Source organism: Psammomys obesus, unplaced genomic scaffold (assembly GCF_907164565.1).
Source record: "Psammomys obesus unplaced genomic scaffold, mPsaObe1.curated_primary_1811, whole genome shotgun sequence".
In the NCBI taxonomy this organism is placed as follows: domain Eukaryota; kingdom Metazoa; phylum Chordata; class Mammalia; order Rodentia; family Muridae; genus Psammomys; species Psammomys obesus.
The window spans coordinates 5,075,210-5,089,154 of record NW_026596244.1 but is presented as its reverse complement, the minus strand read 5'-3'; the positions used below and the strand labels follow the sequence as shown (position 1 = coordinate 5,089,154).

The following is a 13,945-nucleotide window of genomic DNA, read 5'->3' as shown; positions in this document are numbered from 1 at the left end:
AACTCTATACTCAGTGACCACTTGGTCAGGCAGGAAATAAAGAAAGAAATTAAAGGCTTTCTAGAATTCAATGCAATGAAGGCCCCACATACCCACAATTATGGGACACAGTGAAAGCAGTGATAGAAGTACATAGAGGTATGTGTCCTCACAAAGAAACTAGCGAGATCTCCTACTAGCAATTTTAAAGCACACCTGAAAGCTCTAGTATCAAAAGAATCAAGCACAGCAGGAGTAGACAGCAGGAAATAATCAAAATCAGGGCTGAAATCAATAAATTAGAAACAAGGAAAACAATACAAAGAATCAACAAAAACAAGAACTGGTTCTTTGAGAAAACCAACAAGATAGACAAATCCTTAGCCAAACTAAATAAAAGGCAGAGACCATATCCAAGTTACCAAAATCAGAAATGAAAATGGGAACATAAAAACAGATACTGAGAAAATAAAAAGAATCATTAGATATTCTTCATAAGCCTGTACCTCACAACATTGGAAAATCTAAACAAAATGAATTATTTTCTTGATAGATACTACTTAGCAATGTTAAATCAAGATCAGGCAAACAATTTAAATAGACCTATGGCCCTTAAGGAAATAAAAAGGTCATTAAAAGTCTTCCACCTGAAAAAAAAAAAAAAAAAAAAAAAAAGCCCTGAGCCAGGTGGCAGAATTCTACCAGATATTCAAAGAAGTGCTAATGCCCATACTCCTCATACTATTCCACAAGATAGAAACAAAAGGAACATTGCCAAAATCATTCTATGAAATCACAGTCACTCTGATAACTAAAGCATAAAAAGACTCAACAAAGAAAGAGAATTTCAGACCATTCTCCTTTATAAACATTGATACAAAAAACAATCAAAAAATGCTTGCAAACCAAATCCAAGAACACATCAAAAACATCATCCACCATGATCAAGCAGCCTTCATCCCAGGGATTCTGGAATGGTGCAACATATTATTATCAGATAATATAAGATTATAAGATAATTATAAGATTATCTTGAAAATCTGTCAAGATAATCCACAATATGAACAAATTGAAAGAGAAAAACACATGATCATCTCATTAGATGCTGAAAAAGCATCTGACAAAATCCAACGTCCCTCTGTGTTAAAAAGTCTTGGAGTGAGCAAGGATACAAGGCCCATATCTAAAGTCAATAAAGACAATGAACAGAAACCCAATAACCAACAAGTTAAATGAGAGAAACTTAAAGCAATGGCACTAATATCAGGGACGAGACAAAGCTGCCCACTCTCTCCATATTTATTTAATATAGTACTTGAATTTCTACGTAGAACAAAAAAAATATATAGAGGAGAACAAAGAATAGAAATTGGAAAGAAAGGAGTCACATAAATACTATTTGCAGATAGTATGATAGTATACATAAGCGACCCCCCCCCCCCACAATTCCATCACAAACTCCTACAGCTTATAAACACCTTGAGTAATGTGGCTGGGTACAAAACTAACCCCTTTACAAAGCAATAGCCCTCCTCTATACAATGAATAAATGGGCTAAGAAAGAAATTAGGCAAACAACACTCTTCACAATAGCCAAATATAATATGAAATATCACGGCATAACTGTAACCAAGTTAGGGAAATTCTTCTATAATAAAAATTTCAAGTCTTTGAAAAAATAATTTAAAAATATATCAGAAGATAGAAAGACCTCCCACATTCATGGATAGGTAGGATTAACAGCAAAAACGGCCATTTTACCAAGAGAAATCTACAGATTAATTTCAACGCCCTCAAAATTCCAACACAATTCTTTATACATCTTGAAAGAATAATCTTCAATACTATATAGAAAAATGGAAAGCTCAGGAAAGCTAAAAGAGTTCTGTACAATAACAGAATTCCTGGAGGTATCACAATCCCTGATTTTAAGCTGTACTACAGAGCATAGTAATACAAACTGCATGATAAAACATAAAACAGACTGAATGATCAATGATTTGCATCAAACACCCAGAAATAAATCTACACATCTACAGATAACTATTAACTAAAAGAAAGTATCTTCAACAAATGGTGTTGGTATGTGGCAGCCTTTCTGGAGTTATTGGCAAATTGGAATGCGCATCTGTGCAGTGGAACTCGGCCTTTCAGCCCCAGTTACTACCTAAGCTTGGAGGCTAAGAGATTGACCCTGGCAATTTCACAACAAGAAGGTTCTGACCATGAGAACTAGATAGTAAATTCCTTGCTACCATGGTAACCAGACAGCAGACTCTGTGTAGCCTTGAGTGAGCTCTCCTATATTTTGACCAAGTAAAGCTCCTATGTGAGAAACTGCTTGTACTTTTTTGCCTACTTAAGTGTTACCCTTACGTCCATTAAATCGACACTTTGATCAGCATGTAGACTTGGTGTCCTTCTCTGTGTCGCCCTGTCTCTCTCCCCAGCTGTCCCTCAGATGGTATTCGGGTGTCACTGCTGGCTGGTGACACTGGTATAACTGGATGTCTGAATGTAGAAGAATGCAAATAGAATATTTATCACCCTGCACTAAACTCAAGTCCACATAGATCAAAGACCTCCTCATAAAATCGGATACACTGAATCTAATGGAAGTGGAAGGGCAAAATAGCCTTGAATGTGTTGCTACAGGAGAAAACTTTCTGAAGAGAACACCAACAAGTTAGAAACTAAGATCAACAATTAATAATGAGACCTCATGAAACTGAAAAGCTTCTGCAAGGCAAAGGACACTGTCAATAGGACAAAATGGCAGAACACAGAATGGGAAAAGATCTTTGCCAACCCTACATCCTACAGGGGCCTAATATCCAAAATTTATGAAGAACACAAGAAATTAAACACTAACAAACCAAATGAACCAAATTAAAAAGTTAAAAAATGGGGCACAGGGTTAAACAGAGAATGCTCAACAGAGGACTCTCTATCGATTGAGTAGCACCTGAAGAAATGTTCATCTTCTGTAGTTGCACAGATTTTAGGTCATCTTCTGTGGGTGTACAGATTTTAGTTCATCTTTTGTAGGTGTACAGATTTTAGTGTGTTTATCCTATCTTATAGGTCTAGTATCCACATATAAGTGAGTATATACCATGTGTGTCTTTCTGCTTCTGGGATACCTCACTCAGGATGATCTTTTCTAGATCCCAGATGATCAATCTTCACTTAGAAAGACAAATGCGATAGACATTGGAAATAGGAGAAAACAAGTAATAGCACAGTAGCCTACCACAGAGGACCACTGAAAGACTCTACCTAGCAGTGTATCAAAACAGATGCTGAGACTCATCACCACACCTTGGGCAGAGTGCAGGGAATCTTATGAAAGAAGGGGAAGTTAGTATGACCTGGAGAAGACAGGAAATCCAAAAGGACCAAATATATCTGGGCCCAGATATCTGGAGTCTTCTCTGAGACTGTTTTTCCAACCAAGGATCATAAATGGATGTAACCTAGAACCCCTGCCCAGATGTAGCCCATAGCAGCTCAGTATCCAAGTGGGTTCCCTAGTTAGGGGAACAGGAACTGTCTCTTACATGAACTCAATGGTTGACTCTTTGACCTCCCCCACCCACACCTGAAAGAGGAGCAGCCTTGCCAGGCCACAGAGAAGGACATTGTGGCCAGTCGTGAAGAGACCTGATAAGCTAGGATCAGATGGAAGGGGAGGAGGAACTCCCCCATCAGTGGACCTAGAAAGGAGCAGGGAGGAGATGAGGGAGGGAAGATGGAGGGAATGAGGGAGGGAGCTACAGCTAAGATAAAAAGTAAATAAACTGTAATTAATACATAAAATAATAAAAAATTAATTAAAAGAAAGAAATGTTCAAAGTCCTTAGACATTAGGAAAATGCAAATTATAACTCTTCTGAGATCCCTCTTACACCTGTCAGAATGTCTAAGATCAAAAACTGAAGTGACAGCACATGCTGGCTAGGATGTGAAGCAAGGAGAACACTCTTCCATTGCTGGTAGGAGTTCCAACTTGTACAGTCTCTCTGGAAATCAATCTAGAGTTTTCTCAGAACACTGGGAATAGATCTACCTCAAGATCCAGCTATACTTCTGGTCATATACCAAAAGATGCTCCACCATACAAGGACATTTGCTCAACTATGTTCACAGCAGCTTTACTGGTCATAGCTAGAAACTAGAAATAACATAAATGTCCTTCAACTAAAGAATGGATGAAGAAAATGTAGTACATTTACACAATGGAATTCTACTCAGCTATCAAAAATAAGGAAATCATGAAATTTGCAGGTAAATGCATGGAATTAGATAAGATCATCCTGAGTGAGATAACATGGAGGATGCTTGAATCTCAATGAGAAGGTGAAATAAAACAAACATCTGAGGTAAATGGAGCAAGAGAAATGGATGGGAGAAGGGCTGGGGAGAATAAACCGAATTGGGATCAGGTGTGGAAGAGCAGGAGAGAGTGCATCTCTGGGACAGAGCTGCCATCTGAGAGTCTATGGTGTTGCCCTGGGCTGAGACTCCTAGCAGCAGGGCATATGGAGCTCAAAGTAACCATCCTCTACTCAGATGGGACTTCCATTAGAGGGAACGTAACGCCAACCCACCCATCAAACTTTCCATCTAATTTGTCTTGCCTACAAAAAGTGTAGTGATTAGGATGGAACAGTGATTGAGGGAATGCCAAACCAACAACTGGCCCAATTTGAGATCCACCCCATGGATGGAGCCAACCTCTAACATTATCAATGATACTCTGCTGTGCTTGAAGACAGGGAGCTAGCATAACTCAGCATCATTCAGACAATGACGGAAACATATGCAGAGACCCACAGCCAAAAAATAGGCTGGGCTCAGGGAGTTTTGTGGAAGAGAGGCTGCAAGGATTAGAGGTGCAAGAGAGGTCAAGGACACCACTAGAACACCTACAGAGTAAACCAAGCTGGGCCCATGGGGGCTCACAGAGATTGAACCATCATCTGAAGAGCATGCGTGTTCTGGACCTAAACCCTGTGCACTTATGCAGCAGATGTACAGTTTGCTCTTCTTGTGAGTCCCCTAAGAATGGAATGAGAGGTTGTTTCTGACTCTGTCGCCTTGCCTTTGGCTCCCTTTCCCTAGCTGGGTTGCCTTGGCTGTCTTCAGTAGGAGAAAGTGCACTGAGTCCTACTGTGACTTGAGGTGTCCAAGGTGAGTTGGTGACTCTGGGGGGGCATCGTCTTCTCTGAGAAGGAGAGGGTAGAATGGAGGGACTGAGCATGAGTGTGGGAGGGTGGGAATAAGAAGAGTTGAGGGAGGGGATACAACTGGGACACAAAGTGAACAAATTGTAAATAATAATAATAATAATAATAATAATAATAATAATGTCTGAAGTTGCATGGAACTCATGGGAAACATCAAATTCTCTATAAATATCACATTTGTTAATTTTTATTGCCCAGAAATGAATAAAGTTCTACAAAATTATATTACCACACACACACACACACAAAGAATTCGATAGAGATGATAGCTGTTTATGTAGAAATGCTTGTAATTAATTCATAAGGTCATGGTTGATGGTGGTTGGCCTTCATTTCTGAGGTCTCTCCTTTTGAAACCATATTCCATCTTTGAGAAAAATGTGACATCAGACTACAAACAGTTCATTCACAAGAGAGAATAAACAAGGAATAAGCATAGTGCCTAGAAACAAGTCCTACAACACAGAAACCCGTATTTTGGCTCAGATCCCCCAAATTCTTAGCTGGAGCTCAGTGAGGGGCTGACTTTCAGAACCTGCTTCGGACAGGAAGGAGGAACAAGAACTAATGAAGCACAACCATGTATAGTGATTCTCATGACCTCCCATGTGACAGAAGCTCCCAGCAACATATTCTCCAGTTTGTCTGGGAATGCCAACTGCAAACCGTAAGTCCAGAGTAACTGATGAAAATTGGGGCTTGCATTTTTGATCTTTTAAAATATAGTTCTGAAGCAGGTAGAATATTAACTAGGCTCATGAAAGAAGAACCAAGTCGCTAGGCTGAAAGAAGTAGGAATGAGACTCACAGTAAGTGATGTTAAGAGGTAAAAACTAATGGCTAGCGATACAGTGAAGTAGCATAGTTGTGCCTTAATCACCAAAAATGTGAGAAAGTTCAGGGTACTGGACTTGTCTAGAAGTCAACTACTACTAAAAGGGAAATGAGGATGGGTCTTACTATGTCAGTTACATCATCCATCCTTTGGCTGGACTAAATTGGAGAAGTAGCTCAGGTGTTGTTCCAGTTAACAAGGCCTGAAACTCAACACAGTACACCATTGCTTTGTTTTCTTCACTGTTTCCATTGGAAGCTGACTCCAAACTTGACCCAAGGCTAGGTTCTTACTGAGGTTACCCCAGAAACCAAAGAAAGCATCTGTTACTCTTGTGTGTCAAGGATCGTCAGACTCACTGTGTTGTCTAGCTTTATTTTATTTATTAATGTCTCTTTAAAAAAGAGTTCTAAGCCAGATTATTTTTAAGCATAAGAGATATACCAATATGTTTCCCACTACACTGAGAAAGAGCACGTAAGATTTCCCACTGCCACTTAGTAACTATGTTAACAGAACACGTAAAGAGCAATGAAGTCTAGTCAACAGACAACTGTGAGGACAAGTATATATTTCACAGGTAGTTTTACAGTGGTGAATTTTAAAAACTATTATGCTGTAAATAGGTATGATGTTATAAGATATAGTGTATGTGAAGGAGTGTGCATCGTAATTACAGTGTGCGAGAAATCAGGAAAAAGTGTTGTAGTGACCTTAGAAAAAATCTTTTCCTCACATTTAAATATCCACACATGTACATATATAATTCAAAATTGCTTTATCTCTTTTCCTACACATTTTAAATGCTCTTTTCTCTCAGTGTGTATACAGTTTCAATAGGATGACTGCTTCCTTACACTGTTTTGAAAGGTATTATCTAAATTAAACAAAATTATTGAAAGCAGAAGAGAGAGACAGATTTCTAAGCTAGCATCAAAATCCCATGTAGCTGAGGAAGAACTGAATTTCTGATGTGCCTGCCTTCATGTCCAGAGTGCAGTGTCTGCTGGAGACTGAGCACATGCTTGCTTCTTGTTTTCTACACAAGTACTTTACCCCTAGCTACACAAGCTAAGCCCCTAACCCAAATTTTCCAGCAGTTTAGACTGTTCCCTTAACTAAGTTCATGGACATTGGCTCCCTCACACTTGCTGTCCCTCTGACTTCTTTCTCTTTGTAATTTTAGATCCAACACTCGGACCTTGGAGTCCACATACAATCTACACACATTCCTAAAGTGATCCAATCAAGCTTGAGCTTGATTTGATTCAAACTTTAAACGAAGAACCTAAATATACAAGGATGACTGTAAGTCTTCACTCTTGAATATTTGACTTTGCATCAATAATTATCCCAAAATTAACATATTAAAAGCTAATCTCAACCAATGAGAGTAATCTTTCTGTGTGCTTGTGTTTTCATAGCAATATTTACCTACTTCTCCCCTCACGCATAGCATTTTAGGTCAACTCAGGTGAAATCTGTGATAAACAAAGGGTTTTGATATGTTTATTTTAATTAAAATTACAACCACTCAATATGTGCTTCACATATATAACACAGTCCAAAAACAAACAAACAAACAAACAAACACCAAACAATCCTTAAACCTGAGACAAAGCCAATTTGCCCAGGCTAGCCTCAGTTTCTAGTTAAGGATGAGATTCACCTCTGAATTTTTCTACACAACACACATATTGGAGTTACACCTGATACCAGGCCACAAAAATAGGTAAGAATTTTCTATAATGTTAGTAAGAGTAGTCAAACAGCTAAAATTATTTAAAATTCTAAATTGCTAATCTTAACAGTTTTTAAAATTCATGTTTTCATAGTTATTGATATTTTCAACTAAAGCCAATCACTTAAATTTCCTATGCTTTAAAATGTTACTTTGCAACTCTTTATGATGACTAAATTGTTACTAACAATTTATAGTGTTAATTCACTTGAGGACATAAAAATAAATGATACTATGCTAATGAAAACAGAAACAAAAATTAGAACCTTGCTAAAATTAACGTACTGTCCAGTCAACTGTTAGGTCCATCATCACCTGAGCAAAAATAGCTACAGAAACACTGTGCTTCTTACCATTCACTTGGAAGATGTGTGTCTGACGGACATTTTCATAGCCTTCTGCGTAACAGGTATAATTTCCCATGTGAACTGTGGTTACCTTTGTGATATACAAGGACCCATCATCACCGAAGTCCTACAGGGAAAAAAAAAATCACAGAGTTGGCTACTTAAGTAGTCATTTCTTTTCAGGAGCAAAACAAATGCATTAAACATTTTTAAGCAATTGAAATGTCAAAGTAAACATAAAAGATGTTGACCTAACTTAATAGTTACTTAAGATACACCCTCTCTTAAAGTGAGTTATCAATGATAAGGACTACTTTTCATGTTAATTTCAAATGTAAAAATTAAGTATGCTAGTATAATTTTATACGTTAAATTTTAGATGTATAAGCTGTACCAAGAAGTTATCTTATAACTAAAAATAAATTGCTAATTACACGTTAGACATAATTTACTAATTTTTATATCATTTATAGATGTACATATTAAGAAAAAATTAATTATTAACATAGTATGTTCTCAGTGAAAGAACTTAGAGTCATATTCTGGAACAGAATATTTTGTTTTGTTTCATTTTGTTTGGAGACATTAAGATTAAATCATATCCTCACTTATGCTAACCATGAACTCTAGCACAATACTGAACTCCCAGCCAGGATTTAATTTTAAAGATCATATACTGGCCATTTGAATAAATATCCATGCTCTTTGATATTTGGGGGAACAAATGCACGGCCATTCCCGAGGAAATGTCCGGAAGACTCACTTCTGTGTATCACAACCAAGCGCAAACGTTAGCCTCAGAACTGCGGGGACGAACCAGAAAACCTCTTTAGAAATAAATGTGCGCAGTGGGGGAACTTGTCAAATCCGTTTGCCGTTTCTCTGGAAAAAAATGCTCTTACAATCTGCAGAGTCTTTATTAAAGCACAACTTTCTGACCTCTGTGAGAGTGCCTGTTTGTGGGCATTTTGACCTCACTTCCCCTCTCACCTTCCTATTTCCATGACAAGTTTGAATCAATAGCCTGTGCTCGTGCTACTCATAAATTTCACCGTCTTCACAGACTGGTGTGTGTGTGTGTGTGTGTGTGTGTGTGTGTGTGTGTGTGTGCGCGTCTGTGCGTGTGCAAGGGGTGGGGATGGCTTCAAAACCTCCAATAGTGAGCTGTCTCTGTGGGATCATTCTACAGTCATCGAACTGTTAATGCTTTCATTGACTTTGCTGTACTTAAACATAACATAGGACTCACTCTGTGTCAGAGTTCTATGCCATAGGCTTTTTGAGAAAATCAAATCACAGAACGTTTTTTAACATAACATTTTCTTAAACGTAGATACTAGTTTGAGATCACGATATGATAAAGGACCATTTTGAAAGCAAAAATTGAGAATGGAACAGCCATGTATCAATTAACACTTGACTTTTTGATAAATCATTCAGAAATACACACTGGAAAGAAGAAACTATCTTCAACAAATGGATCTGGTCAAACTAGATGGGTACATGTGGAAGCATGCCAGTAGATCCATATGTATCACCTTGAGCAAAACACAAGTCCAAATGGATCAAGGACATCAACACACACACACACACACACACACACACACACACACAAACAGATATGCTGAATCTGACAGAAGAGAAAGTACGGAATACTCTTGACATAACTGGCACAGGAAAAGGCTTTCTGGATAGTGCACTTGTAGCAAAAACACTAGAAACAACAATTAATATATTGGACTTTATTTGACATTCATAGACCTCTCTCACTCCTCCTTGAATTGAAAGAAGGGAACATCCTCCTCCCTGTGTCTCCCAGAGACCCTACATTCTGTCTGTATTGAGCCCTTTAAAAAAATTATGCACAAGAGCACCTAGAACACCTGTTCAGATGTAACCCATTGGCAGCTCAGTCTCCATGTGGGTCCCTGAGTAAGGGGAGCAGGAGCTGCCTCTGTCATGAACTTGATTGCCTGCTCTTTGATCACTTGTCCCTGGCGATGTGGTCTTGCCAGGCCACAGAGGAAGAAGATCCAGGTAGTCCTGTTGAGACTTGATAAGCTATGGGCAGATGGCAAAGGAAGAGAACACCCCTTTTCATTGGCTAGGTGAAGGGTTTGCGGGGAAGAGGAAAGGAGGGTGGTGGTGGCGGGAGTCAAGGGAGGAGGCGTCAATAGGGATATATAATAAATAAATTGTGAAAAAAATTTTAAATTAAAATTAAAAAAAATCCTTTTGTGGCTGTATGTACTTCTCGGCAGTGAGCACAATCTTCCTTACTTTAGTTGACTCAAATGTTTTCTCTCTAATAATTTTCTGTTGAAGAACAAGTTTGCAGAAACACTTAATGGGTTCAGCACATGTTTTATCAGACAACTTTTTCTGTGGCGATTACAACATACATATGCATGTACTCACACCAAATGGGAATTCCTGCATAGAATCGAGAAGTCAGTCAAAGCCCGATGACCCTCAGTAGACTTCTACCTGTGGGTACGCTGAACACCGCTGTACTGTCTTTGTGCTACCTTAATGTGCAGCCGTATAAGTCCCCAAAAGGAAGGGACTGTCAATTTGCTTTGTTAAATCCTTTACACAACGATGATACTGTAGACAGCCCAGAAAACTCCTCATGGAATAAAACTCATTTAAATGCTTTATACTAAAGACTTAAAAAATAAATGAGTAAATAATAAAATGAATTTCACGGAACTGAAAAGTTTCTGTATGGTAAAGGACAGCATAATTTGGATAAAGTGACATGGTACAGAAGAAAAATATTTACCAATTACACATCCAATAGAGAGTGAATATTTAAAATATACACAACTAAAAACCAGACGTTAGAAAAACAAATAACATAACAAATGATGGGGTATAGAAATAAGCATAATGTTCACAAAAATGAGAAAAGTTTTAAAATTTTAAACATTTCCTAAATAATCAAGAAAGTGCAAATTAAAATTACTTTGATATTTATCTTATATTTGTCAGAATGTTAGATAAATTTAAAAAATCACAACCTATAGTGCCCATGATGGGGAGGATATGGGGAAAGAGACGTACCCATCCATTTCTGATGGACTGCAAACTTCTACAGTGGCTATTTTTCAGGAAGCTGTGAATAGCTCTACCTCAAATCCAGCTATACCACTCTTTGGCATATACCCCAAAAGGATTCTACATGTTGCTAGAGAGATGCTTGTTTATCCATGTTTCTTGATTTTCTATTAATAATAGCTAGAAATTAAAATGTCCATCAACAAATTAATGGATCTAGAAAAAAAATCATTCTGAGTTAACCCAGACAACCCCCCCCAAAAAAAAAAACAAAACAAACAAATGCAATATGTGTACTCTTATATGTGGATATCTGTTATTAATTGTTTGGTTAAAAGCAATATAGCTACAATTCATATAACCACAGAGTATAAGTATAAAGGACTAATGTGGAGGGTGAGATCTTCCAAGGAAGGGGAAATTGAATATATAGTTATGGAGAGACCAAGGACAGAATGGAATGAAAGGGTTAAGTGGAATGGAAGATAGTATATGGGAAAGAATGCAGTGAGAGATGACTAACACAGCCAGCCATTTGATGGGTCCTATGAAAACCTACTACATCAGAAGCTTCTTAAAATATCTACAAGTATGAATAAAATGTAAATGGAGTTGCCAAATAATGGGAGAGCTTGTGCCATAAGAAGTGAAACTTCATCTGAGTTCTGACCCAAGGAGCATCAAGGAAATCCAAAACAAACAAACAAACAAAATAAGTAAACAAACAAAAACTCTAGGCTACTGTGAACATTCTTGGATGTTCCCCACTAACTGGTGGTAATACCCTATTAGTATAGATAGCACTTACATAACTCCAAATATGAAAAATTCAAGCTACTGCTTAAGCAGTCTTCACCCTTCCTGATTAGTGCTTACAGTACTGGAAGGTCCTTAGCATGCTACCAGAGGAGAAAGGTAAACACCAGAACAGCTACAGACCCTGTGATCTAAGTGGTTCCTGCAGGATGCGCTGATGTTACTGTGACACAACCCAGGAGTAACCAACCCTTAACTGGCTGGAATTAACACCCACTCCATGGCATGGCATTCCTGCCTGACAAGGCTTGAGTGGTCAACAAATGAGACTTAACAGACCACGGGCCTAGGGAAAAACAAAATAATATTGTACTTCTAAATGAACACAGCATGTAAATGACTCCCTGTAAAATTCTGCTATAGCCATAGATCAATGTCTATGACATCAGAAGCAGGAGAAGACAGGGAACAGGACAGAAGCCTACCACAGATGGTCTCTGAAAGACTCTACTGTTTGAGGTATGGAAACAGAGGCTGAGACTCATAGCCAAACTTGGGGCAGAGTGCATGAAATTTTATGAAAGAAGGTAAATATAGAAAGCCCTGGAGGGGACAGGAGACCAACAGAGTCAAAAACAAAAACAAACAAAAAACTGGGCCCTGGAGGCCCTGCAGAGGCTGATATTCCAACCAAGAAACATGCAATGAGAGAACATAAAACCCTTGCTTAGAAGTAGCACATAGACTCAGTATCCAAGTGGGTTGTCCCTAGTAAAGGGAGCAGTGGCTGTCTCTGGCATGAACTCAGTGGCAGGCACTTTGATCACCTCCCCCTGAGGTGGCAAGGTAGCAGCCTTGCCAGGCCACAGAGAAGGACAATGCAACCAGTCCTGATGTGATCTGATAGGCTAGGGTCAGATAGAAGGGGAGGAGGACCCACCCCATTGGTGAACTAGGGGAGGGGCATAGGGTGACTAGGGAAAAGAAAGGAAGGTTTCAGAGTAGAGAAGGGAGGAGGCCATAGCCAGGATACAAAGTGAATTGTAATAAATAATTAATAAAAATTTTAAAAATCATCCCACTGTAATACACGACAGATATTAAGATGACAATATGTTCCCTAGTTCCATTTGGCTCCTACCTGCTGCTTTAAACCTGAAATAGATTAAATATAATGTAGTTTGATCTCTATGCTCCATACAGCCCTGTCTTTTAAAGAAAAAAAATTAAAGAAAAGAAGAACACAGAAGATAGTTGAGACATAGATAATGAAAATAGTAAAATGCACAAGAATATAGAAAGATGGGGTCAATAATGTAGTATGAACAGGAAGGTAAGAAAAACTGGATACTGCTTTGCCACATGCATGAAAAGACAGTTAACACAGACTTCAATGGTTGTTTTTACTTCTAACGTAGCAGAGAATAAACACCATCCACTTGTTATATATGACACTTACATGGCACATTTTCAGTGCCTTTTAGGACATGTAATTATTCTTGGATTTTTTTTTTCTACTTGCAATGTCTTTACTATAAAGTTTTGTCTCCTGCTGTAGTGTTTTCAAAAGTTTCTGGTTGTTACAAATCTGGTGTGCAGTGAGAACTGGGGATGTCACCTAGACTTCATGAGGTGGGAACTGGTGTACAACTCTTTTTTTTTTAATTAAATTTTTATTTTTTTTATATTAGTTACAGTTTATTTACTCTGTAGCCCAGATGTAGCCCCCTCCCTCATTCCCTCCCAATCTCACCCTCCCTCCATCATATCCTCTCTGTCCCTCTCTAAGTCCACTGATAGGGGAGGTCCTGCTCCCCTTCCATTTGACCTTCACTTTTCAGGTCTCATCAGGACTGGTTGCAATGTCCTCCTAGAATCCCTGCTCCAATGTAGCCCAAGTGTGTATCTTAGTAAGGGAAATAGAGACTGTCTCTGACATGAACTCAATGCCAGGCTCTTTGACCTTTCCACCCCCCCC

General features: G+C 38.4%; 1 protein-coding gene across 1 annotated transcript in view; it reads right to left on the bottom strand.

Moving 5' to 3' along the window:
* Positions 1-13,945, bottom strand: part of Fstl5 (follistatin like 5) — a 687,984-nt gene that overhangs the window by 186,592 nt on the left and 487,447 nt on the right. The window contains exon 8 of the mRNA XM_055596667.1: positions 8,158-8,278. Coding sequence (XP_055452642.1) covers positions 8,158-8,278 — 121 coding nt within the window. The remainder of the gene's footprint in view (positions 1-8,157; positions 8,279-13,945) is intronic.